The sequence below is a fragment of the Stenella coeruleoalba genome (assembly GCF_951394435.1).
Source record: "Stenella coeruleoalba genome assembly, chromosome: 5".
Lineage (NCBI taxonomy): Eukaryota > Metazoa > Chordata > Mammalia > Artiodactyla > Delphinidae > Stenella > Stenella coeruleoalba.
Genome location: NC_137150.1, coordinates 28,628,528 through 28,655,390, shown reverse-complemented (window position 1 = coordinate 28,655,390; position 26,863 = coordinate 28,628,528). Strand labels below are relative to the sequence as shown.

The window sequence follows — 26,863 nt, the reverse complement described above, 5'->3', positions numbered from 1 at the left end:
GACAGCTGTACTAATGTATCCCTCAGACCTTCTTCTAAAACACATGCTAGCCTTGAACAAATGACCATTTTAGGAAAGGTGACTAAAATAAGGATGACTGAGTAGCCTCTATATAACAAGTACTAAAATAGATGTTTTATACAAACTATTTCACATTTAACAGGTGAGGAGTTTGAGTAGTTATTTAACTTGCTCAAAGTCACGCAAATAGTAGTAGTAGTGAGATTCAAATTGAAATCTCTCTGGTTCCAAAGCCTATGCACTCGCATCATTCCCTATATATACTCTAAAATACCTGCCACTATGGCTATACTTGTTCTCAAGAGCAACCTAATATATGAATATAGTAGAGGAGACCAATTTTAAATGTATGCAGACCTAAAGGGAAATGAGTTTCAGTAAAGAATCCTCACTTTCTTTTCCTGTAGTTCTTTATTTAGCATTGACAGATTTTGTGGTCTTCTTGAAGTAAAAACATAATTCTAAGCATCCACAAACTCTCATTTGGACATGGGATCCCCACAGCCAAATTCCTCCCACCCTTTCTCCAATGGCCTCCAGAAGCCTCAGGAGGGGCCCAGTGTTGAAGATCGTGCTCCTTAGGGGTAGAGAGAAAGAGCAAAACTAGAGAAATCCTGTGTTTTATTCTCTTCCCTAATCCAAACCATGTTCAGTCAGAGGTTAATCTCAAATCCACCTGCCTCCATTTCCCAAGACCAATTTAAAAATTTCTATCTAAAAAGAAGGATGGAATTAGACAAGGGGACTTCACTTTACTAATTCATTATAGAACTATTTTCCTTGGGGTAACTTTCCAAATGTCTCTGACATCTCAGAAGAAATTCAATCTGAGGCCTGTAGGTTTTATTCCTGCGTTACTTTCCTTGGCTCTTTAATCTATCTACCAAGCCAGGGAAATACTAATAGAAAAAGCCAGCAATATATTCCATGTAATCTACAGTGATATATTAATCTATATTACCATATAGTGATATAGTAATCTACAGTGATATATATTTCTGGGTAAAGAAAAGTAGGTAGGGGCGTCCCTGGTGGTGCAGTGGTTAAGAATCCACCTGCCAATGCAGGGGACACGGGTTCGAGCCCTGGTCCGGGAAGATCCCACATGCTGCGGAGCAGCTAAGCCCGTGAGCCACAACTATTGAGCCTGCGCTCTAGAGCCCGCAAGCCACAACTACTGAAGCCCACATGCCTAGAGCTTGTGCTCCGCAACAAGAGAAGCCACCACAATGAGAAGTCTGCACACTGCAACGAAGAGTAGCCTCTGCTCACCACAACTAGAGAAAGCCCGTGTGCAGCAATGAAGACCCAATGCAGCCAAAAATAAATTCAATAAATTTTTTTTAAAAAAGTAGGTAAAGTAACAACATAGCTGAGAGCCTATCGTTTTAAAATTTACTTTTCCTCTATTTCAGAGGTTACACCATGTTTGCAGTCTTCTAAGATTTCCAACTGCTTAACACTTGTATTCAAATATCTGCTGCCTTGATTGCAGCTTCCTTTGCTTTTCCTGAGTTTTCTCATGTATGGAGGCAGAAAGGAATACCAGTCCACAGTATTCAGAAACTGCCTTTCATGAGCTCTCTGGAGGCCTTCTCAAGCCTGCGCCCTAAAATGAGGGTCCAGATGGTGTGCCATAGGTGTGCTGTGCAAAGGGATTACAAAGGTGCCAAGATATTCATCTCTCTCAGCCCTCAGGACAACTGGACAGACCCCAGTGTGGTACACAAACATCACTTTCTGTGTTTCATGATGAGAAAAACTTTGGACAACACTGCCTTTAAAAAGTGGGTGTTTGGGCTTCCCTGGTGTCGCAGTGGTTGAGAGTCCGCCTGCCGATGCAGGGGACACGGGTTCATGCCCTGGTATGTGAAGATCCCACATGCCACAGAGAGGCTAGGCCCGTGAGCCATGGCCGCTGAACCTGCGCTCTGCAACGGGAGAGGCCACAACAGTGAGAGGCCCACGTACCGAAAAAAAAAAAAAAAAAAAAGTGAGTGTTAAACAGAGGGCTTCTACCTCTGCAAGAGGCCCATGTCCCATCTGTCTTCCTCCTTTGGTCTTGCTCCCCTAGCTCTACAGGTGTATACGTCCTCCTCCTGTGCTTCCTGTTTATCCCACTTAGGCCTCCAAATCACAGCCCATCTTCCTTCATTTTCCCTTCTCTTTCGCCTTCTTTTTTTAGTAATATAATACTTGTCAGTTAATTCTACACCCTCCTTTTAGAGTACTCCTGCTTCTTCAGGTGATACTAATATCCTATTTGCAGATCTCAAAATCCACCTTGAAGTTCCTACAATCTACCAAGTTAGTATTTACTCTTAGAAAAAAGACTGATAAGCTTTGTTCAGTCAATGAACTATGAAAAACTCTCCTCAGGGCAGACTCTTCATCACTGCAAAGTATAAGTGACTTCTAATTTTCCACCTGTGAGAACATTATGTATAATGCAGCCCCTATTTTCTTCCTATATCCTTCTCCCTTAATGAGACATTCAGTCCAAGTATCTGACCTGAGCGTAGTTTGCACCGGCCAAAGTATTATATTTCACTTCAGCTAGACCAATGATGATAGGATTGCTAAGCAAAAAAGTAATTCCTTTCCTCCAAGGTCCTCATTCCTCAATCCCAGATTTTCACTACAAATTCATGACAACCAGATTCAACACCACCCCCCACCAATGGCCTCAATCCTTTTATTATTTTTAGTCAGAGAATGCCAGTTTGCACAACTTCAGAGGCAACCTCTCACACCACATTCTACACAAGACATTTCAATGATGGCTATACTAAATCTTCTCTACTCTTACTACAAATCCCAAATGTTCTCTCTTCATCATCTAGATTGGTGGTCAGCAAACTGTTGCCTGTGGGCTACATCTAGCAGGCGTTTTTAAATTAATGTTTTATGGAACACAGCCATGCCAATTCATTTACTTATTGTCTATGGCTCATTTCATGCTACAACAGCAGAGTTGAGCAGCGGTGAGAGACTATACAGACTAAAATGCCTAAATACATACAGTCTGGCCCTTTACAGAAAAAAAGTCAACCAAGTCCTGAATCCAGATTACAATTTATTAAAGATATAGAGCAAAGGTTTCAAATAATATCAGCCTGGACTGTATAATATGTTGTAGAGCACTGAGTTTTAGTTGCAAACATTAAAAGTCTGATTTCATTTATAAACCTAACATTCTAACTTCTCAAAAAAGCAGATTTAGCTACAGTGGGCTCACATTCCTCACAGAGTGTACAGTTTAACTGCCCCCTTGAGACTGATGGTACACAGCTCTCCAATTTGCCACAGTTCCCACCTAACCTGCTTTACTCATTTTCATTATTTTCCTGATTCTGCAAGCTTAACAGTTTACAACCTCTCAAATGAAATTATTCATTTGCCTTCTCTTTACTCTTACATACTATGACTGTTCATTTTAGGCTAGGCTATGGTACCCTGCTACTTGGTCAAACACCAGTTTAGATATGGCCATAAGGTATTCTTTAGATGTGATATTTAAATCAAGAGACTTTGAATAAAACAGATTACCCTTCATAATGTGGGTGGGCCTTGTGCAATTAGTTAAAGACCTTAAGAGCAGAGACTGAAATCTTCAAGAAGGGAGGTATTCTGCCTTCAGGTTGCCTTCACCCTCAACAGTGCAACATCAACTCTTCCCTGGGTCTCTGGCCTGCATGCCAGCCTCACAGATTTCAGACTTGCCAGCTTCACAATCGCATGAACCAACTCCTTTAAAATAAATATCTCTCTGCATATAAATGTACATTCTATTGCTTCTGTTTCTCTCTAGAACCCCACCTAATACACATACCTACAACCTCATCACCAGCTTTTCTGTATCAAAGGAAAAAGCGCCTTCCTTCTTTCCAAGGCAAATGATGTCTTTTTGTTCATTTATAGCTCACTCTTGGTCCTGTATGAAGCCCAGCCAAACTGGCTTATAGTACCATAAAAAAGTCTACTCTCTTACATCTATGAACTTTTGCTCAAAGCATACAAGCAGTGGGGTTTTTTTGCCTTTCTGCTTTCCCAAATTTTACTTATTCTTCAACCTCAAGCACAACCCCCATCTGCTTTGTAATGGCTTTCCTGGTTACTCCATCTAAAACAAATTTGCTCCCGTTATCGACTCCTGTATTACTTACTGTCTGTACAGTTTTTAGTAATTACTCTATTGTGACATTATGCCTTAGTGTCTTTTAAGTCTCATATTATTTTTAACTATTAATGTGTTTACATTTAATTTCCCTTACTAGATTGCAAACTCCTGGAAGCTAAGAATTGTGTTCAAAACGTTGTCCTAGGGACTTCCCTGGTGGTCCAGTGGTAAAGAATCCAATCAGCCTTCCAATGCAGGGGACGCAGGTTCGATCCCTAGTGGGGGAACTAAGATCCCACATGCCGCAGGGCAGCTAAGTCTGCGTGCCTCAACTAGAGAGCCCATGTACTCTGAAGCCCACGCGATACAACTGAAGAGAGAAAAAAACCCAGCACGCCACAACTAAAGAGAAGCCCACGCACCTCAACGAAGAGCCTGTGTGCCGCAAAAAAAAAAAAAAAAAAAAAAAAAAATCCCGTATGCTGCAAGGAAGAGCTGATGCAGCCAAGATAAACAAAGAAACAAAACTTTGTCCTGTCTCTAGAATCTATCTAACACCATGCCTACCATCTAAAAGACATAGTTTTGAAAATCAGAAGGTCCCTGAAGTTAATTGGTATAATACTACTTTCTGAATAGAACAAAGCAAGGAGTTGCTCTATCATTAGTTGTTCTCTTCTCATCTTCCCTTCCTTCCTTTTTCACTTCTTTCTTCCCTTCTTCCCTCCATCCCGCTCTTTTTTAAGAGTCCCCAAGGTGCTAGAAGGAATCAGCAACCAGCACAGCTCTGCCATCAGTCCTACTGAGTTTCTGGAGTCAGTACTCTTGGGGCAAGAATACTAGACAATGTACGCTTAATGAAAGCAGATATGCTTAATGAAAGCAGAGAACTTATCTGCTTTATTCTAGTTTATCTATTTTATCTGTTCAGTAACAAAAACAGAACTTGGCAGAAAGTAGGTGCTCAAATATTTGTTAAAAGAACTGTTCCATTTATAAACAATGAAACAGAATAGCCACTGTTTTAATGACTATATTAAAGCACTTTAGATTATTTGGCCTTAGATATCTTTCAGCTATTTTTGGTTAGTCAAAGACCATTATTTTTAAACTTTACCATTATTTCTTTAATCAGAGGCGACAACTGTGTTTTACTCTATATACTTGATTTTTCACTATGACATTTAATCTTTATCTCATATAAATCTGCATACTAATTAGGCTGTACTTTGGCAGGCAGCTAATCCAACCCTACACACTTTGTGGATATACTCAGTAACTATCTAGTGGTTAGATGACATCAGTAGAACAAATTATAATACTTCAACAAAAGAAAAATACTATTTCTTCTGTGACCGATACTTTGGTGATTATTAAATATACATATTTTAATATAAATGCAACAATATACTTTAACATAAGTGGTAAAGTACAGTCTTGAAAATCTTTATAAAAAAAGAAATTTGTAGTTAAACATATTAGGTAAATTACACATATATCAGGTAGATTTCCAAAGTATATTTGTTTCAAAAGCCCATAGAAACTTTTGTTGTAATTCATGACTCGATAATAACTTTAAAAATTGTAATACAGGACTAGTCGTACCTTTGTTTATGAAATTTTCTAATTTTAGATTCATAGTAATCAATTAGGCAAAGCAACCTAGAAAACAGATAAGTTGAATTATTTTCAAAATGTGGTATTGGAACATTTACTATCTCTCTATACAATTTCAAATTACAGTGATAAACATACATGTTATCTGCAAATTTATAAAAAATTTAAGTGATTTTTGCCAGAAGCAAGTATCACACTATGCCATATATTTTAATTTTAATGTATATATTTTTAAATAACCACAGACATTAAATCTCAACATATTAAATGCATATTGTCCAAACAGTTCTACCTCTAGCAATCACTCCCACAGAAATATGTGCCTAAGGCTGTAACTCAAGATGAACGAAGTTGCTTGATGCACCATTATTTATGAGTGAAAACTCAGATACAATCTAAATATTTGTCAACAAGGGAAAAGTTAAATAAATAATGGCACATCCATATTATAGAAAATGAAGAGGCATGAGAAGAGACAATGTAAATTTCTACATCCTAATGCGAACTGATAAGGTTTAAAAATGTTGCATAGCAAAATGTATATTACTCTATTTTTTTAGGAAAATAGTTATAAATGAATCTGTATATGTATTGAAAATGAACTCTATGGGTTCTTAGCTGAGGGATAATACCACAGCTAGGGGACAGTGTTGGTTGTCACACTGAATAGTTGGGGAGGGGGCGATGATGCTTAAAAGTTCATCAATGAACATGATGAATGCTCATCATGCCCTACACAGTGAAGAATGGTCCCACCCAAAAGCCAACAGCACTATTGCTGTGAAACACTAGGAAGGACAAAAACCAAACTGTTAAAAGTGGTTATCTCTGGGATGTGGAAATTAGGAGGGGTAAGCAGGTCTATAACATTTTACTTTACATACTTTTATATTGTTTGAATTTCTAAAAGCACATATTGCTTTTGTAATTCAAAAAATCCTCAAAGAAAAATAAAATAACACTATACTTTCACATATTATTCTTTTTAAAGCAAGAATGTATAGTATTTCACTCCTATCTTGGGAAACTTTTTTTTTCAGCGCTAATTCAACCAACTGTGCTTTTGATATCATAACTTTCCGGATTATCCTTCCTCTTCAACTTTCCCCATCCCAACACGTACCAGCTTTCATATTATCCTGCAAATGTGCTTTAATTTCCTTTATATACTTCACAAGCCCTCTCACCCCTTCCTTCCCCCATGCTACCATTCCATTTCTACCTTCTTCCTTCATAGCAAACTTCATTCATCCTGAATGACTGTTACCTCTACCTTCAATAAACTTTTAAAGAGGACTTACCAGGAATTCTGAGCAAATAAGACAGTGGGAAGGCAAACACAAACCAATGAGGTGGCATGTAACACTTCTTACCACCCTCTCCTTCTTCAAACACTCTTGTTCCTTGGTTAGCCTGACACTCAAACGTAACTCCTCTTCTGTCTCTTCTTTCTCTCTCTAAATTTTAAAGTTCTCTGGAGTTCAGCCTTTCTAACTGTAGGCCTGATATCTCTCTGTGGCTGACATAAAGTACCTAATGTTCGTAAATGAACCCATTATCCTCCTTCCCCATTCCCCAAACCTAGCTTGAAATCTGGCTATCTTTGACTGCCCTCCTTCTTTCAACATCTACAGTCAGTCAGTCTAGACAATTCCTGTCCATCTCTGCAGTATCTCTCTCCTTTCTTTTTCTTTATAGACCTCTGTTATCTACCAACTAGACTATTAAAACCGATCACTAATTTTGTCTGTCTCTGGGTTTAATTTCTTTGCTCATAAATCCTGGGCTTTTTTAATCCTGCTACACAGAAAGTAGAACCTAAACTCTTCAGCCTGGAGTTGAAGCCCCTCCAAGTTTCAGCACACCTTTCCTTCCATACTGTCTCCTAAGATACCATCACCTTGTGTACCCTACGCTCCAGACCTCTAGGACTACCTGGACTACTTGCCACTCCCAAATACGTTTTGTTTCCCAGACACCATATTTCTCTAACTAGAATACCTTTTCCTCATTAACGTCTATTAAAACTCTACAATTCCTCTTGGACATGCACTAGAACACAGCAGGGAATGACACGGAGTCTTTGGCTTCATTGAGCTTACAGCATCATGGGGAATACAGATGCCAGAACAAATTAATACAAATGTAATGAGAATTACAACACACAAAATTCAAACTACCATCAACTGCTCCCTTTAAGGAACATGATATGTCTTCCCATCTGCAAATAAATTTTAAAGCATTCATCTAGGACTTCAACACACCTCAGGAGAATTGTTCCTGGGTATTGCATATTTACTGTTATGACTGTGTATGGAATTTTCCTCCCATTACATTTTCTGCTAGGTTATTATTGGTGTAAAACAAAAGCTATTGATTTTTATAGATTTATTTTGTAAACTGGACACCTTATTAAACTCTTCTATTGTGTTTTAAAAAAATTCTACAGTTCCTAACAATCTAGTTTACAAGTTACCTCCTTCATGAAGTCTTTCTGGTCATCCCCATCTTTCTCAGTGGAAACTAAGCTCTCCTTATGCCACGCCCAGTTAGTATCCTGTCTGCCTTACCATTACAGCACATACCAATGTGCCTTTTATTTTACTTACCTGAGTATGTGTCTATCTACCCAACAAGCTATCAGGTCCATAAATGCAGCAAACATCGCTTTACTCATCTGTGTATGTCCTATACTGTTTTGTCCCAATGCCTTTGTAACTTTTGACAATAGCTGTAGTGGCTACAACTGATGCATTTTTATATAAGCGTTAATTCACAATTTTTAAGTTCTGTGCTCAAACTGAAAATTTGTTTTATTAAAAACCAAATAAAGTGGAGAATCTCTAGGCCATCAGACAAATTCACACCTGAATTAGCTTGACTTCATCTGGTACTTGGTAAGTTTTCTCAATGCTTCTCTCCCTTTTTCTTGCCCTCTCACTCATTCAAAGTGCCTGTTATTTTGTTTTTGTTTTCATTCCTCTTCCTCCATCTCTCTTCTTACCTTATTCTCCCACTGTAATTATCTCTCTCCTTCTTTTTGTTCTTCCTTACTCCTATTTTCCTTTCTTTGCTTTTCTATTTATTCACACCTAGCTCCAACTACATTTTGTTATTTAAATTATTTATTATTTATATTTTTATCCTAGTTTGTCCTTCAAAAGGATAAAAATTGTATATATATATTTGTGTACATGTATATGTGTGCATTATCTCTCAAATAATTATTGAAACAATCTATAGTTTCAACTTGTTTTTAACTTATATGTGACTTCATTTATTTTTATAGTATAAAACAGACATACCTAATTAGTAAAACTCCCCAATCCTACTATGTAAACACATAAGACTAGTTAAAATGTAACTAGTTTATACTATTAAGTGAAAAGAACAAGGTGCTATCTTTTATACAAAGAAATATAATATCCATACTGTTTGTATTTGCTAAAAATAACACTAAAAAAATTATCTATAGGGAGAAGTAAGGAATAGGTTAAGGGGACGGGAATGAAAACAAAACCTCTCCAAATATAAATAATTACAGTTTTGACTTTATAATTGTATAAACGTCTTACATATTCAAAAGTAAATAAATTTTAAAAGCCAGCCCTAAAAACTGAAGACAAACTGAAACAAGTAAACCTAACTGTATATTAATTTGGTGCCACAAACACACAGAAAAGAAATATTTCAAGATATTTTAGAACACTATATTTTGACTGTACCCATAGTGGAATATATTATTAATGTCAAAGATAATTGCAAAGAAATTTAAATTTCATTCAGTTGGCTTACTGTTAGTAGCAATACTGGTATTATTATTTTGAAACTTTTTCTATATTATAGGATAAAGCAAATAAATAATTATGATATTATTCTTAGGAATAAGGAATTTCAGTGTAAAAGAAAACCGTTACAAATGTAAAATCAGAGTTTAAATAAAAACCCAGTAGTGTTAACTTCAGTTAGAAATTTTTCTCAGAAATATATATAGTTCCTGGTACTTGCCACTAAAAAGCCCTAAAATCAATGACAACGTAAGATAAGCAACCTAAACACTCAAACTGTGGTCTCTAAAATCCATTCCTGACTAAAAGGAACGAGAGCTCTTTTGAGAAATGTCTAATTAATTCATTTTAAATGAGTTAATTTTAAATGTTCAGTGTTAGTTTTAACAAATACCTAACTCCATTCCTCAAAAGAGCTCCTAGGGCAAAACAATGTACAGGATGTATCTTCTGCCTAAAAGTAAGAAATCTAACAAAGATTAATGGAGTTGGGTCTAAGGGATATAATACCAACATGATAAAGATCCCACCCGCCAAAGACAAGATAATTTGATCATTAAAAGCCCACGAGTTAATAACAACCTTTGAAAAAAAGAGAGATAGGCACAAACAAAAAATCTTATCGCTTATCATTGGAGATCATTAGGGCAACCACTGCTTACTCTAAAAAATTAAAATTAAAATGAAAGAACTGAGCATTGCACTTCCCTGTAACAAACCAAATAGGGTAACCAAATAGCCCCTATTCAAAAGGAAAGGTTCTTTTTTTTAATGGAAGACTTCTGGGAAAAAAAGAAAAAGAAAAAAAAGGGGTAGCAGAATTGAAAATAAGATCATCAATGGGGGAAACCATTAGATGAAAGGATGATGAGAAATTTTATAGTGGAAGGATCAGATTGTTATTATTTAAACCCCTGAACAATCTCATCATCCCTGAGAGTAGGTCAACTAGACATTATGTGCCTCCTGATATGTTATAATTAGAAGCATAAATTACCACCTATGAAGTATTTCGCCAAAAATACTTGCATCGGACTTTAGCTCTAACTTCCAGTTTAGAGGGAACATAGGAGATAGAAGAATAAATTAAATGACATAGTAAGGAAGCAAACAGACAAATCTAGCATGTACTTCTCCAGGACAACTGACCATTTTCTTCAAAAAGTTAATGACATTTAAAACAAACAAACAAACAGCAGAGAAGAGGGAGAGGAATACTTCACCAGTTTAAAAGAGATATAACCACACCCAAGATGAAATCTGTCTTTAAAAAAGTGATGACTCTAGCTACATATCAATTTACGTAGCAAATATTACTGTCTATCCAAGATGGTATGAGGAACTCTCTTGCAGAGATAGGAGAACACTCTGTTTTGAGTGATGATGCGCTCTTCGTCCTCCTTTGTTAATCTACAGATATCCTTCTGCAAAGAAGCAATAGTCTCTTGCTGCTCCATTCGTTTTTTCTTATAATGCTCACATTTTGCCTGTAAGAAATTTTTCAAAAAATATAATTATGATATATACATCAAGAACATGCTGTCCTAACAATATTGTACACAAAGCTATCCTCACAATTTCTATCAGGCTGCTTCATTCAAGAACCTCAGTACTGAGCCTGTCTTTAAATGGGTGCAAGCTCCAGGAACACTGATATGTCAGAAATGCAAAAACTATAACAAGTAAAATCAGTGTAAAATGGGGAAAATATAGCTTATAATTGCATGCATTCAAGGTTTCATAATAAGTAAAAGAACTCAATCTCCATAAAACTGATATAATTTTATATATATGTTTAGATGAAAATAATAATCAGAAAGAGACCAATATTAAGGATGTCAAAAAGAACCAAGAATTAAAATTAATATTCTTAAGTGATCAACGATAATTCAGGATTTCAGATGGTTTAATCACCTTAGGCATTCATGTAATGTGGTAGACCGCAAACTCAGAGAAACCAGGAATTTGTTCAGAAATAATATGTACCCCAAGATTTATACAAGGGAATGTAAATCTTGAATACTCTCTTGCCTTCAGTGAAATATCACCAGCCTGGTTTTCCTTTATTCGATAGTTTCCATTCCTCAGTGTCCTTAGAAAGCTCATAATCAACAGTACCATCATTGTTATTATTAATACACTTTTTATAAAGCTCAGTGAGAAACCCTATCCCCATCTGGCCTGCACAATACTAAGACACACCACTTTCAGAAGACAATGCCATATCTAAGCACATGTTCACCTGCTGATAGGGTCAAGTTTGCACAGACTTAAGAGACCCTCAGGGGAAAAAGGAGACTCAGCTCCTGGTACCATACCATCTGTCAGTAACCACCAGCTATACCCAGAACTTATCCTCTGCCTCAGCCCCACCTTGGAAGCCAGGCAGGAGCTCTACAGCCAAGTGACTTGGGTCCCAATTCCATCTCTATAAATTAGCCATGAAACTAGAATGATTGAATTTTTCAAGGTTGCAGGGTGTAAAAGCAAGATACAAGAATCAACTGTATCTCTCCTAAGACATTCTATGAGGTTAGTGTTACCCTAATACCAAAACCAGACAACACACAAAAAAGAGAACCACAAACCAATATCCCTTAAACAATGATGCAAAAACTCAACAAAATACTAGCAAACCAAACTCAGCAGCATATTAAAAGGATGATACACCATGACCAAATGGGATTTATTCCTGGAATGCAAGAAAGGGTTTTTCATACGTTGAACCAATGTAATAGACTACATTAACAGAATAAAAGGAAAAAAAACATGATCATCTCAATTGATGGGGTCTGTGTGCTGCAACTACTGAGCCTGTGTGCTGCAACAACTGAAGCCCATGTGCCTAGAGCCCGTGCTCCACAACAAGAGAAGCCACTGCAATGAGAAGCCATGCACCGCAACGAAGAGTAGCCCCTGCTCGTCACAACTAGAGAAAGCCCAGGCACAGCCACAAAGACCCAACGCAGCTAATAAATAAATAAATAACAAAACAACAAAAAAACAAAAAAAAACAAATTGCCTAAAGGCTTGGGCCTCTGAGATAATACCCAAAGACCCACAGGAATAAAAGATTATCTCTGTTCCACTGATGTTATGTACATAGTTTCCAAAAGACAAAAGTGGGACTATAAATCTGCCACACAGCAGAGTCACTGAACTCCCAGTTCCCTGACAGATACAGATAAAGGCCTGACACACATTCCTAAGTTATTTTTGCAGGAAGCAGACCCCCGCCAGAGGAAAACTGCTGACTGCAAGCATGTAGACACCAGACTGGTTGAAACTAGAAGGTTGATGATACTTGAAACCTCACCTTGATGCCAACCAGTGCAAGAATTGAGCACAAGCTGATCAGGCACTGTGCGGCCCCCTCCCTCACCCAGCCTTGAAAACCCTTTCCCTGAAAGTCCTCAAGGAGTTGGCACTCTTTTCCACCTTCTCCCTTGTACTCAAGCTATCCTTTCAATAAAAAGCTTTGCTTGCCTAAGAATCTTGAGGGAGCAATATTCATTTCTATGGTATTACTGTCCAAGAATCTGGAGAGGGCACAGTAACAATTTTAACAGCCCATGCCATCCTTCCTATATCTCTTTCCTCCCTACCTAGATATCAGTTACTTATAAGGCAGTCATGTATTAGGAATATCTTGCTGACTTTAATATACATTAGATCTATTTTTTCATTTGGCCCTAAAAAACACTCAATTTCATGGCTCCCTGTGTATTTTAGAAAGCTAAAGTCAATAGAGGAATCCAACACAAAGTAAAAAAAAAAAAATTGAAGCTAAAGAACTTGTGGAGAAGTGTAAAAAAGAGCTTGGTGGCTTTACACCAGATAGTTTGGATAATACATAATAATTAGGGCACAGAATATAGAGCTAAATTTTTTTCCTACTTTTTAAAAGTTTCAATAATAACAGGAGGGAAGTATTTTGTGCTATTTCAATTGTCAGCAGTAAATACATGTATGGAGAGAAAATAAAAATAAATATGGAATTGAAATATACACTAATAATATAAGTTGGAGAATGTCAAAAATTGTTTTATGATTGTTACAATGTCATGGAATAAGGTAAAAAATACAAAGTAAAATTACATTTTGAGAAGTCAAGAGTGCATATTTTAATCTTTGGGGTAACCACTAAAAGAATAGTAAAAATCAGTTTCCTGATCCATATACTCTCTATGAAGAAAGAAGAGGGAGAACTACCTGATACTGTTCACATTGACTTAAAGCTGAAATTATCTGCTTAGATCTTTAGAGGACCCAAACGTTTATCAAACTTTATCCACAGAAGCTAAGTACAGAAAAAGGGAAACTGTACTGAAGAACAAAGAAACTGCAAATACAATGTTGTCTTTTAGTTTCTGCATTTCCCCAGCAATCTCTCAACAGCAATCTCTCAAGAGCAATCTTTCAAAATATTATTGTCAAACATCTGTTAATTTCCTAGATGTCTTTGCCACATACACACAAAATCAATGTTTCCTTTCTCTCAACTGCAAAATATGCAGCACTAAACCATTCTAAAATTGGAAACAAGCATATGCCAAAAAAAGAAAAATGTGCCTCAAACTGTGAAATAATTGTTCTCCAGGAGCACTTCCATCTTCCCCAAGAAAGCACAGATTAACTAGTACAGTACAGAATATATGACTAGTCTGTAATAGAACTGGACAATCAGGCAACATTGAGGGGCAGCAGTTCCTTGGGTTTGCCAATTTCTGTTACATTCTATAAAAAGTACCCTTTAGAGGCTTCCCTGATGGCTCAGTGGTTGAGAGTCCGCCTGCCGATGCAGGGGACATGGGTTCGTGCCCCGGTCTGGGAAGATCCTACATGCCGCGGAGCGGCTGGGCCCGTGAGCCATGGCCGCTGAGCCTGTGCGTCCGGAGCTTGTGCTCCGCGACGGGAGAGGCCACAGCGGTGAGAGGCCCGTGTACCGCAAAAAAAAAAAAAAAAAAAAAGTACCCTTTAGGTACTTAAAAAACAAACAAACAAGCAACTAATTTCAGTTGAGCAAAATAGCATAGACACCCTACCCCAACACCAGGTTTTAACACCCCAATCCTAATTCTGTCTGTCCCCCACGGCAGACTGGAACATGAGACCTCCTCTGTACCAATTTATAAGCTACATAACAAATCTCTGGGACTTGAAACAAAAAGTTAATGGCCCATAATTCATTTAAAACAGATGAACTACTTGACAGAAAATACATGCCACTCCAAGTCACTTCTTACCAATGAATCCTCAAGCATCTATTCTTTCAACTGCCTAAAACCCTAGTACATTCATAAGTCTTATATTTTAATAATTTGACTTCATGATTTTTTATAGATCAACCTTTCTGAAAAAAAAATAGGCATTGTCCTTAAAAAAAAAACAACACTGCTCTCCCCTGCCCTCATCTCCCTCTCTCAGTACCACCTGATGGCTGCTTTCTCACATCAGTAAGTTGATGAGTTAAAGAGCTTCAGGTTTCCGCATGGTCCTATATCTGAGAGCAAGGTCAAAATCAAATGCATACAGAAATATTTCCAAAATCCCCCTCCCTGTAGAGAGAGTTTGAATGTACCGTTGATGAGGAAAGCAACCTAACAAAGCAAACCTAAAAATGTAAAGTTCTGGGCTTCCTTGGTGGAGCAGCGGTTAAGAATCTGCCTGCCAATGCAGGGGACACGGGTTCGAGCCCTGGTCCAGGAAGATCCCACATGCCGCGGAGCAACTAAGCCCATGCGCCACAACTAATGAGCCTGCACTCTAGAGCCCGTGAGCCACAACTACTGAGCCCACGTGCCACAACTACTGAAGCCCGCATGCCTAGAGCCCGTGCTCCACAACAGAAGCCACCGCAATGAGAAGCCCGTGCACCGCAATGGAGAGTAGCCCCCGTTCGCCGCAACTAGAGAAAGCCCGCGCCCAGCAACAAAGACCCAACACAGCCAAAAATAAATAAATAAAATAAATAAATTTATTAAAAAAAAAAAAGTAAAGTTCTAACAGTAAAAGATTTTGTTGACTGATGAATAACAGAAACAGACTTGGCCATCAAAGAATGACAGTGTCTTCTCCAGAACGACGATCAATACCAGCAGGTAGAGTACTGTCCACCCCAAGCTGGCAGCCTAAATGAGGGCAGAACACCAACTGTCTGAGGCCTCATACCAGAACTTCTTAGTATCTCTGGCTGATTCTCTCTGGCTCCTGAAATTTATATTAACTCATCAGATCCTTTCAATGCTGCCAGTATAAACTGAGGGGACATCCAGACGCTGCCTTGAGGAGTAGTGGTCCCTTTTAGGCAGCCTGAACTCTCTGTGTGCAATAGTGTTGTGCCGACAAAAAGCATCTATAATGATATAATGTTTCTAAGTATCTGTAGTGTCTCATAAAACTAAATACTGGTTATCACTACAAAAAATTTATTTCGTTTAATCATAATAAACACCAGAGGTTTGAAATAAGAGGTTTTTTACATTAGGAAATTAAGTATTCAATGTTATAACATTGTTATTTCAATAAAAAGTAATAAAACAACTTAAAATCACAAAGTATATTCCATATAAATATTATGTAAATTTAACTCAATAATTCAAGTATTTACTGAGCATCTACAACTAATAATAAAGAAGACACTTTCTTAGCCCTAACCAAAATAGACAAAAATATTTGCCCTCATGGAGCTTACATTCTAACACAGAGATATATAAACAAAACAAAGTGTATATAGTATATTAGCATGTTAGATGGTGCTAAGAACTATGGATAAAACAAAGCACAGAAGGCAATATGATATGTGGGGGATAGGACTGCCAACTGTAAGCAAAGTAGTCAAAAAAGGAATCCCTGAGAGATTGTGATGTGACACTTGAGTAAGGAGACAGAAAACAAACCATGCAGCTATCTCTAAAAAAGCATGCATGGCAGAGGGAAAAAGAAGAACAAAATGTACAAAATCCCTGAGGTGAGAATGGTCAAGGAAAATTTCAAAGAAAAGCAAGAATGTCATCGTGGCTGGAGGAGAATATGCAAGAGGTATAGTAGATGAAGTCAGAAGGTAACACGGGGCCAGATCATGTAAGGCCATGGTAAGAGTTTTGGATTTTCCTCTTAAAAAACAAAAAGGAAAGTCATTGGAGTGTTTTGAGCTACTATGTTGAGAGCACATTGAAAAAGGCAAGGGTGGGAGTAGGGAAACCAAGAGAGAAGCAGGAAAGAAATGAAGGTGACTTGGACCAGAATGGAGACTAAAAGAAGAAAGTTTGGGAAGGAAATTCAGGAACTCAGTTTTAGACATGTAAAAAAGTTCTAGATGTCTATTAGACATCCAGTAGAGATATCAAGTAGGGTGCAGGATGTGAGTCTGAAATTAAGGGAAGAGGTGTGTGCTATGGATTTAAAAGTGCTGTGAATTGGACTGAGCATCACCAAGGGAGTTAGAATTTACAGGAAAGAGAAAGGTCTGGGGAATCCAACACTAAGAGGTTAGGAAGATGAGAAGAATCAGCAAAGGAGCTGAAAAATAACCAGTGGCGTTGAGGAAAACCAGAAGAGAGGATGTTCTGGAAACGAAACAAAGTATTTCAAGGCAACAACGATAGGTCAAGTAAGATAAGGACCACTGAATTAAGCAACATGAAGTCACCTGTAACCCTGACAAGCTGTCTTAATACCACCGTGTAAGAAAATGTTTAGCTCAGTACCTGTAAAGCCTTATGCTCCTTTTGAAGTTCTTTTATTTTATTCTGTTGCTGGCAAACCCTATTTAGGGATTCATCCTCCATTTCACCAATTTTGGATTTCACACTCTCCATAATTTGTTCCAAGTCATTAGCTCGTTGTTCCTGATCTGCTGCTCGGCTGTGTTGTAGCTGAAGTTCATTTCTAATAACACATACACAATTCCTCCCTTAGTAATAAAAATAAAACATATCAACAAACATATCCATCTAACAACACAATGAGTTTCTAAAATTTCTTTGCATTCTTAAAATTTCTATCCTATAACACAAACCAACTGAAGAAATATAGGATACCATTACATATCTAAGCTAAGCTATTACCAAAAGATTTACCTACTAAAAACATTTTTAATTTAATATTTAATCACAATGGAAAATTAAATTTTAAGATTTTTTTCAAGGGAGTTATTTTTAGAATGCATACCACTTGTACACAAACAATTGAAAAGAGATCTTTTTTTTCCATTTTCTTACTTAAGCTGCTTATTAGTTTCTATGAGCTCCCGGATCATGTTCTGTTGACGTGATGTTTCTTCCATCAAAGTTTTTAAATTCTCCCTCATCCTTTGTGATGACTGTTTGTCAAAAATGATGAGATCTACATTTTTTGAAATGTAATACACATAGTAAAAATAAAGATAAGGAAAAAAATTTAACATCAAAAATTTTTTAACAGAAAAAGAACATTTTTATCTTAAGAAGCAAGAATAGGACCTGATTACCTTTCGTATCTGTTCTTTTGTCTAGAGATAAAGGTTTTAAGCCATGCATCAGCAACAGCACGTTTATGCTTTCCCATTCTGCTTCTTCCCGCTACAATTACAAGGGAGAAAAGGATCAACTTTAAGATATAAGGTGAAGAAATACCCTTGTATATAATTTCCTTTGTTTCCAAAATAACAGACTTTCTCCAAAAGCTTTAATAGGAATTTTTATACACATATAATGATTAAAATTAAAACAAATTTGTTTCTAACAAAATTAAGAGACTAAAAAGGATGCAAAGAAGCACAGATAATTACATTATATAATTCCAGAATACTCATATATAGGCCTTCATGGATAAATTAAATAGAAACAAAAAACCTTGCAATTTCAGTGAAACAAACAGAATTTAGGTTTTTTGTTTTTTTAAAGTCTTTATTGAATTTGTTACAATATTGTTTCTGTTTTATGTTTTGGTTTTTTGGCCGCGAGGCATGTGGGTTCTTAGCTCCCCAACCAGGGATCGAACCCACACCCCCTGCATTGGAAGGCCAAGTCTTAACCACTGGACCACCAGGGAAGTCCCACCCTTAGGTTTTTTATTTAACTGAACCAGACCAGGCCCCAATCAAAATAAAAAGCTGCAAATTAGGTTATATTAATTGAAGAGTAAAGGAAGGTTGAGTCACTAAGAAACAAGTGTCACTTTAATCCTGACTAGGATCACAACAAAATCAAAACATATCTGACTTGACAGAGCCAGTAATTTAGATAGAACTTGTCCATCATACAAGGAACTAACTATGAAAAGGAGTCTGCCCATCCAGGGAACTGATTCTAGTAGAATCATTCTGAAAGACACTCAAGTTTTGTATTGCTGATTCTAAATATGTATTTACACCATAAACCTGAGAGGGTAAGTAACTCTCACTCTCTAGATTAAAAAAGAATAAAAACTAAAATAAATAAAAACCTAAAAATGGGAAGAAAAATAAGAACATAAAATATAGATAAGAACAGAAATGGAGATTTTTTTTAAATGACACATTTAAATCCATGATCTTAACAGTTTTATAACAGGCTCTTAATTTAAGTACAATGATCAATTTTGAAATCACTGTGTGAGTACTTTGTGTTCTTTTTAAAAATACCTTAAGTATCTTATTTATTTGTGAAAACATAATTTGAGTGAATTTTCAATCTATTTAAATGCTTGAAAAAATATATTTTATACATTTTCATTAGTGTAGAGTATGTAAATATCATAATAACTTCAAGATTAATAATTTAGACAACTTCTCCCCTCCCACCCACCTAGGCAATTTTTAAAAGTATTCTCCACATCCAAATGCCCCTCAGACATTAAAATATCTACCAAGACAGATAAGCAACAAGGATACACCATATAGCTAGAGAATTATAACCATTATCTTATAATATATATATATATATATATATATATATTTTTTTTTTTTTTTTTTTTTTTTTTTTGCGGTACACGGGCCTCTCACTGTTGTGGCCTCTCCCGTTGCGGAGCACAGGCTCCGGACGCGCAGGCTCAGCGGCCATGGCTCACGGGCCCAGCCGCTCCGCGGCATGTGGGATCTTCCCAGACCGGGGCACGAACCCGTGTCCCCTGCATCAGCAGGCGGACTCCCAACCACTGTGCCACCAGGGAAGCCCTTATAATATTTTTTAATGGAGTAAAATTTGTAAAAATACTGATTCACTGTGTTGTACTGTGTTGTACACCTGAAGCTAATATAGTACTGTAAATCAACTATACTTCAACTATACTTCAATTTTAAAAAATCTATCAAGACAAAAAACAAATTATTATGATGACTCTCTGATAGCACTATGACTCACAGTGCCAAACAAATCTTTCCTTTTGACTGCTGACTTTCTTCCCTTTCTTTATCCTTTCTATAATCCTCCTCCCTCCCACAACCTTTTCCCTTATTTATGTCTTCTGGTCACAAAGATTAATGACACAGAACTAAAATTATGCTGATAAGCCAAAAGCTCTGTGTGGGTATATAAGTGGATGCCTACTATGACTCATAAAAACAAAATGCTCTATAAATAACAATGTCACACATTTTGAATGACCCAATTACACATATCGTTCTTTGATAGCTCTTTTAAGAGAAAGAAAAACATAACTGTTCGCAAATTCTGAAAATAGTTGAGAATGGTATTTTCCAAAGTATGTGCTGCAGAACACCAGTCTAATGAAATATTCATCAGATTAGTGTTAAATAAGTAGGAAATACTGTATACTAAAGCCTCTTTTTGGAGACTGATAGTACAGTAAGTCCCCTACATACAAACGAGTTCTGTTCCGAGAGCGTGTTCATAAGTCCAATTTGTTCTTAAGTCCAACAAAGTTAGCCTAGGTACCCAACTAACACAATCGGCTATACAGCACTGTACTGTAATAAGTTTCTAATACTTTTCACACAAATAATACATAAAAAACAAACAAACACAAAAAATAAACATTTTTAATCTTACAGTACAGTACCTTGAAAAGTACACTAGTACAGTACAACAGCTGGCATACAGGAGCTGGCATCGAGTGAACAGGCAGGAAGAGTTACTGACTGGAGGAGGGAGAGGAGGTGGGAGATGGTAGAGCTGAACAATCAGCAGCAGGAGACGGAGGGTGAGATGCAATTTCACTCACGCCTGACGTTGATGGCACAGGTTCTGGTTCCTTGCTGGCACCAGATGCACGTTCGCATCTTTGAAAGTTCGCAACTTGAAGGTTTGTATGTAGGGGACTTACTGTATTGTGAAGTCTTAGAATAATGGTATCACTTAATAGTCTTTAACTCATCATTTCCCAAAATGATTTTACTAAAGCAGCCTTTGAAAGTAAGATTTTTCACATTTGTAGATGTGGTATCCTTTGACATATATTTTGACAAACACTGGCTTCAAATATTTTAGGTTTACCTGTTTTTCAGTCATGAGTCCGTCTGATGATTTGCTGGACTCCTGGGCTTCAGGGGCTGCTGTAGATACAATTTTCTTTGTAGAGTCAAAGGAAGTAGAGGTTGGCAATAAAAATTTGTGAGTTGCCTAAATTAAGAAAAAAGTGCAGCAGTTGTTAAAGGAAATTACATCTAAAAGAACCTACTACTCTTAGGCAATTTAAGTATTCCTGTGTCAAAACTTTTGTGACCTCTAAGAAAACTGATTTCAGGAATTTTATAATGTTCTCCTCCAGAAATAAAGCATTATGGGGTTTTACATACATACACACAAAGAAAACTATTTGTTTTAACTAGATAATATGAAAAGCAAGTGATGCTAATAAATAAATTGATGTTTTTTGGAAGCTGCTTCCCCAAAAAACTAAAAGAACTGTGTCTGACCCAAAGTTACAGGCCAGTCTAACAATTCACTGGACTAATTCGAAGGGTAAATGACGTGCCCCATTCTTAGGTGGTCTTTATTTATTAAGTAGCTAAGAAGCTAGCAACAAAGGATTCTGTATGGCACACACAAAGGTTTATATTAAGTTTACCCTCCCATCACTTGCTCTTGTTGTCTAAGACTGTGCCACTCTGTAGGAAAATATTTCTTTGGATTTTTTGATATCTAACTGCTCCTTTGCAGAGGCACAATCACACACACACATTCATTAGCATCATGGAATCTCAGAGCTTGAGAGAACCTCGGAAATTGTTTAATCCAAAATCTATAGCTGCCCAGAGCTGGCAAGAGAGAGTGCTGGGAGAATTGTACCAGTATATCAGATGCTAAAACCATCTGAGACCCAGAGAGGTAAAATGATCTTCCCAAGATTCCTTAGAAGTAGGTCTCCCAGCTGCTAGTTCAGTATTTCTTGCAAAGCACTATTCTGTCCTTTTATATCTGCTTCAGGTAGTGAAATCCAACTAAACAATTTACTAGCCACCAATAATTCATTTTCAGCTAAACCTAGTAACATATTACAAATTCTCAAATTCTGCCATTTTTGCTGCTTGACATCACAGAGTACTCTCTCCCCTTTAAATTCTGGTCTCCAACAACTAAGTCACCCACTATGTTACCCCTCCCACCTTTATTTTAAATAAAGATACTTCTCAAAAATATCAGCCAACTTCAACGGCTATCACCTTTCAGCTAGTTTTTAAACTTTTCATTAGAGAAATTTTCAAAAATACATAAAAGTAGAGAAAGAGTACAATGAACCCAAGTATCCATTAATTCAGGTTCAATGATAACCAACATTCTTCCATACTTGTTTCATTTCTTCCTTACCCAATTATATTTCAGTATTCATCTCTAATAAATACAGATCCTTTTTAAACATAACTTCAATACCACTGTCACACCCAATTATAGTAATAATTCCTTACTATAACTTAATATCTAGCCCATGTTCAATTCTCCCCCAAATGTCTTAAAAATGTCTTTTGGGGTTTTTATTCAAGGAATGCATATAGCATTCCTAAATTTCTTTTAATCTGTAACAATCTCACTCATCTCCCCCACCCTCTTTTTTTTTAACCTGACATTTATTTGTTGAAGAAATAGGCCATTTGTCTTATAGAATTACTCACATTTCAGATTTGGCTTATTGTATTCTTATCATTTAACATATTTCTTCATCCCCTGTATTTCTTGTAAACTAGTTACATCTAAATTCAGGTTCAGTATTTTTTGGCAAGAATACTTCAGAGGGGATGCTGTGTTCTTCCTACTGCATCACCAACAGGAGTCAGCCAGTTTTAAAGTGGGAAGAATACGTCTGTAGCAGACATAAGGGGAGTAAATATCAATGTAAGAGAATCCCCCAAGAGTGTGGAGCCACATAGTCTAACAATCTCCCTAACAGCCACACCAGACTTCTTTCAGATCTTCAAAGTGTCATCTCCCTCCAGGTTCTAGGCCTAGGCACTCTTATCCTCTTCACTTAGTTAACTCATACTTGACCTCCAGCTCTCGACTCATATTTCCTTCTTCAGGGAAATCTCCCCTGATCCCATGACTAGATCAGGTCCTCTTTTTATATGCTCTTCTAGCACTACAAAGAGTAAAGTATAAAGGTTTAGAGGTTCAGAGTCAGGTGGCCTGAGTGACTAGCAGCTTAACCATTTATTAAACTGTGTGACATGGACAAACTCAACATCTTTGAGCCTTGATTTCTTCATCTGTAAAAGAGAAAACACAGTAATACCTGTATCTCATAGGTTGAATTAAGTCAGACAACATATAGAAAGTATGTAGAACCTGAAACATAGAAACTTATAGATAATTGGTCTCATTGCCATATATTAGTATGCTGAATGAAACAGATCTTACCTAATCATACCACTGTATATTATCTTAGACTTTTTCTACAAATTACACAGCTTAATTACCTGTGTAATTTGTTTTATATGAACACGTCTACATAAAACTAAATTCCATGAGGTGAGTAGCCTCCTTTTTGGTAATAGTACAGCAGAAAACTCTGCCTCCAAAGACAATGAAAAAAGTTGAATAAACTATGTTAAAGAAATGTCTTCTTCTTAAAAGCATTAAAGAACTAATAAGATAATGACGAATTATCAAGGGAAAAAAATCAAGAAGATTAAAATTCACTTTTTCCCTGAAGGCATTTGCCAAATCCAAAGAAAAATCTGTGAAAATGAATGCTAAAATCAAAGTCACTCCCCCATTTAAAATTGTTACCTAGATGGGCTATAACTCTCAGAGTAAGGGTGAACCAGACGCAAACCAGCTCTGAAACCTAGCTTCCTCTCCTCTGGGTCGTTCTTATATGTCAAGAAGGTCCCACATTAATAGTGCTTCCATTGATTTACCAATTTTCAAGAAAATGAATTGGTTCCTTATCTTCTGAAGATAATCCTGTTTTAAAAATCTAATATTAGTATGAGGTTGTGAATTTAAACATAGTTTATACATTTCAGTTCACTGCAATTATTATTATTAATAATAATATTAAAATGGATTATAGACCTAAATGTAAGACCAGATACCATAAAATTCTTAGAGGAAAACATAGGCATAACACTCTGACATAAATTACAGCAATATCTTTTTCGATCCATCTCCTAGAGTAATGGAAATAAAAATAAAAATAAACAAATGGGACCTAATTAAACTCAAAACCTTTTGCACAGCAAAGGAAGCCACAGACAAAATGAAAAGACAACCCACAGAATGGGAGAAAATATTCACAAACAATGCGACCGACAAGGAATTAGTCTCAAAAATTTACAAACAGCTCATGCGGCTCAACATCCAAAAAACAAACAACCCAGTAAAAAAATAGGCAGAAGACCTAAACAGACATTTCTCCAAAGAAGACATACAGGGACTTCCCTGATGATGCAGTGGTTGAGAGTCCGCCTGCCAACGCATGGGACACGGGTTCAAGCCTGGTCTGGGAAGATCCCACATGCCACGGAGCAACTAAGCCCGTGTGCCACCACTACTGAGCCTGCACGTCACAAATGCTGAGCCAACATGCCACAGCTACTGAAGCCTGCATACCTGGAGCCCGTGCTTCTGCAACAAGAGAGGCCACTGCAATGAGAAGTCCGCACACAGCAACAAAGACTAGCCCCAGCTTGCTGCGACTAGAGAAAGCCCACACGCAGCAACGAAGACCCAACGAAGCCAAAGATAGATAAATTTTTTTTTACAAAAAGAAGACATACAGATGGGCAAGAGGTACCTGAAAAGATGTCCACCATTGCTAACTATTAGAGAAATGCAAATCAAAACTACGAGATATCGCCTCACACCAGTCAGAATGGCCATCATCAAAAAATCTACAAACAATAAATGCTGGAGAGGGTGTGGAGAAAAGGGAACCCTCCTACACTGTTGGTGGGAATGTAAATTGATACAGCCACTGTGGAGAACAGTATGGAGGTTCCTTAAAAAATTAAAATATAAAGCTATCATATGATCCAGCATTTCCACTCCTGGGCATATATCTGCAGAAAAACAGTTCGAAAAGATACATACACCCCAGTGTTCACTGCAGCACTGTTTACAATGGCCAAGGCATGGAAGAAAATCTAAATGTCCATCAATAAAGAAGATGTGGTATATATAAAATGGAATATTACTCAGCCATTAAAAAGAATGAAATAATGCCACTTGCAGCAACCTGGATGGACGTGGAGATTATCATACTAAGTGAAGTTAAGTCCAACAGAGAAAGACAAATATCATATGATAACACTTATATGTGGAATCTAAAAAAAATGATACAAATGAACTCATTTGCAAAACAGAAAGAGACTCATGGACTTAGAGAATGAACTTATGGTTGGGGGAGCAGGGATAGATTGGGAGTTTGGGACTGACATAAACACACTGCTATATATATATATTTATTTCTTTTTTTTTTTTTTTTTTTTGCAGTACGCGGGCCTCTCACTGTTGTGGCCTCTCCCGTTGCGGAGCACAGGCTCCGGACGCGCAGGCTCAGCGGCCATGGCTCACGGGCCCAGCCGCTCCGCGGCATGTGGGATCTTCCCAGACCGGGGCATGAACCCATATCCCCTGCATTGGCAGGCGGACTCTCAACCACTGCGCCACCAGGGAAGCCCCACACTGCTATATTTAAAATAGATAACCAACAAGGACCTACTGTAAAAAAAAATTTTTAATCTAATATCAGTATGAGGTCATTAATTTAAACATATTTTATGGATTTCAGTTCACTATTATTATTATTATTATTATTATTGAAGCTTATGTGATCTCATCTTTGGCTGGGGGAAGGCTATTCAAGCCTATCCTTTTGATATGACTCCACTAGTAGCTTCCTTGTTGTCTGATATCTTGAACCAGTTCTGCTCCAAATCTGAAATCATCCACTTTTTCAAGATCAGGAAGAGATGATTCTGGGAAGATGGCAGCATAGGAAGCATAAGGAATGAGTCTCCCCAACTAGAAAAAAACTTCACTGGCAGAATCTGTCTCATGTTAACTATTTTGGAACTCTGAGTCTATTGAGGCTTGCAAATTCCACTGAAGTATTAAATGATGATTTGTGGTTAATTTCACTCTATTTCACCTCTCAGCAGGGTAAAAGTTACCTATTCCCCACCCTCAGCTTTAAGGCAGGCAGCTGTGCACAATGTACCAGGAGCAGGTTATACCCAGTTTGTGTGAGTCAGGGTGGGCAAAAAGGACCTTGTCCTCCAAATTCCGGGGTTCTGTGATCTGACTGATTGCTGCTTCTGATCTCAGAGGAGCAGAAAAAGAAGCAGGGGTCTTATTGTACTTCCTCCCATTGTTATAAGCTTCTCTCACGCTGGTTAAAGTGACGTACAGGGGATTTAAAGGACCATTGTCCTTTTCTTCTCTTCATTCTTCTCTTTTCCCCTTTTGGAAACCGTACATTTAAAAACTAGGACATTTAAAAACAAATGCAGGGACTTCCCTGGTGGCACAGTGGTTAAGAATCCGCCTGCCAATGCAGGGGACACGGGTTTGATCCCTGGCCTGGGGAGATCCCACATGCCGTGGAGCAACTAAGCCCATGCACCACAACTACTGAGCCTGCACTCTAGAGCCCATGAGCCACAACTACTGAGCCCATGCACCACAACAGAAGCCACCACAAATGAGAAGCCCGTGCACCACAATGAAGAGTAGGCCCCACTTGCCGCAACTAGAGAAACCACACATGCAGCAACAAAGACCCAATGCAGACAAAATTTTAAAAATAATAATTTAAAAAAATAAAAGTAAATGCACATATGGGAAATTAGAAAGTCACTGCACATGACCAAGAAAGGTGTAGGCTAAAAAAAGACCTTAAGTTTATACCTCAGGCTGATCCTCAGCACAGAGACAGCCATGACAATTTAAAACAAACA

General features: G+C 37.4%; 1 protein-coding gene across 8 annotated transcripts in view; it reads right to left on the bottom strand.

Annotated features, from left to right (window-relative positions):
- CEP70 (centrosomal protein 70) overlaps positions 1 to 26,863 on the bottom strand; it is a 78,900-nt gene that overhangs the window by 37,843 nt on the left and 14,194 nt on the right. For 4 of the 8 annotated variants that reach the window (XM_079921196.1, XM_079921201.1, XM_079921198.1 and 1 more), the window contains exons 4-9: positions 20,961 to 21,086; positions 18,017 to 18,107; positions 17,769 to 17,892; positions 17,256 to 17,436; positions 10,864 to 11,033; positions 5,747 to 5,803 (exon numbers count right to left, since the gene is read on the bottom strand). In XM_079921196.1, the coding sequence (XP_079777322.1) occupies positions 5,747 to 5,803; positions 10,864 to 11,033; positions 17,256 to 17,436; positions 17,769 to 17,892; positions 18,017 to 18,107; positions 20,961 to 21,086 (749 nt within the window). Of the gene's footprint in view, positions 1 to 5,746; positions 5,804 to 10,863; positions 11,034 to 17,255; positions 17,462 to 17,718; positions 17,895 to 18,016; positions 18,108 to 20,960; positions 21,087 to 22,576; positions 22,765 to 26,863 lie in introns of those variants that run through there. The other 4 variants (XM_079921200.1, XM_079921199.1, XM_079921202.1 and 1 more) reach the window with 4 other exon arrangements.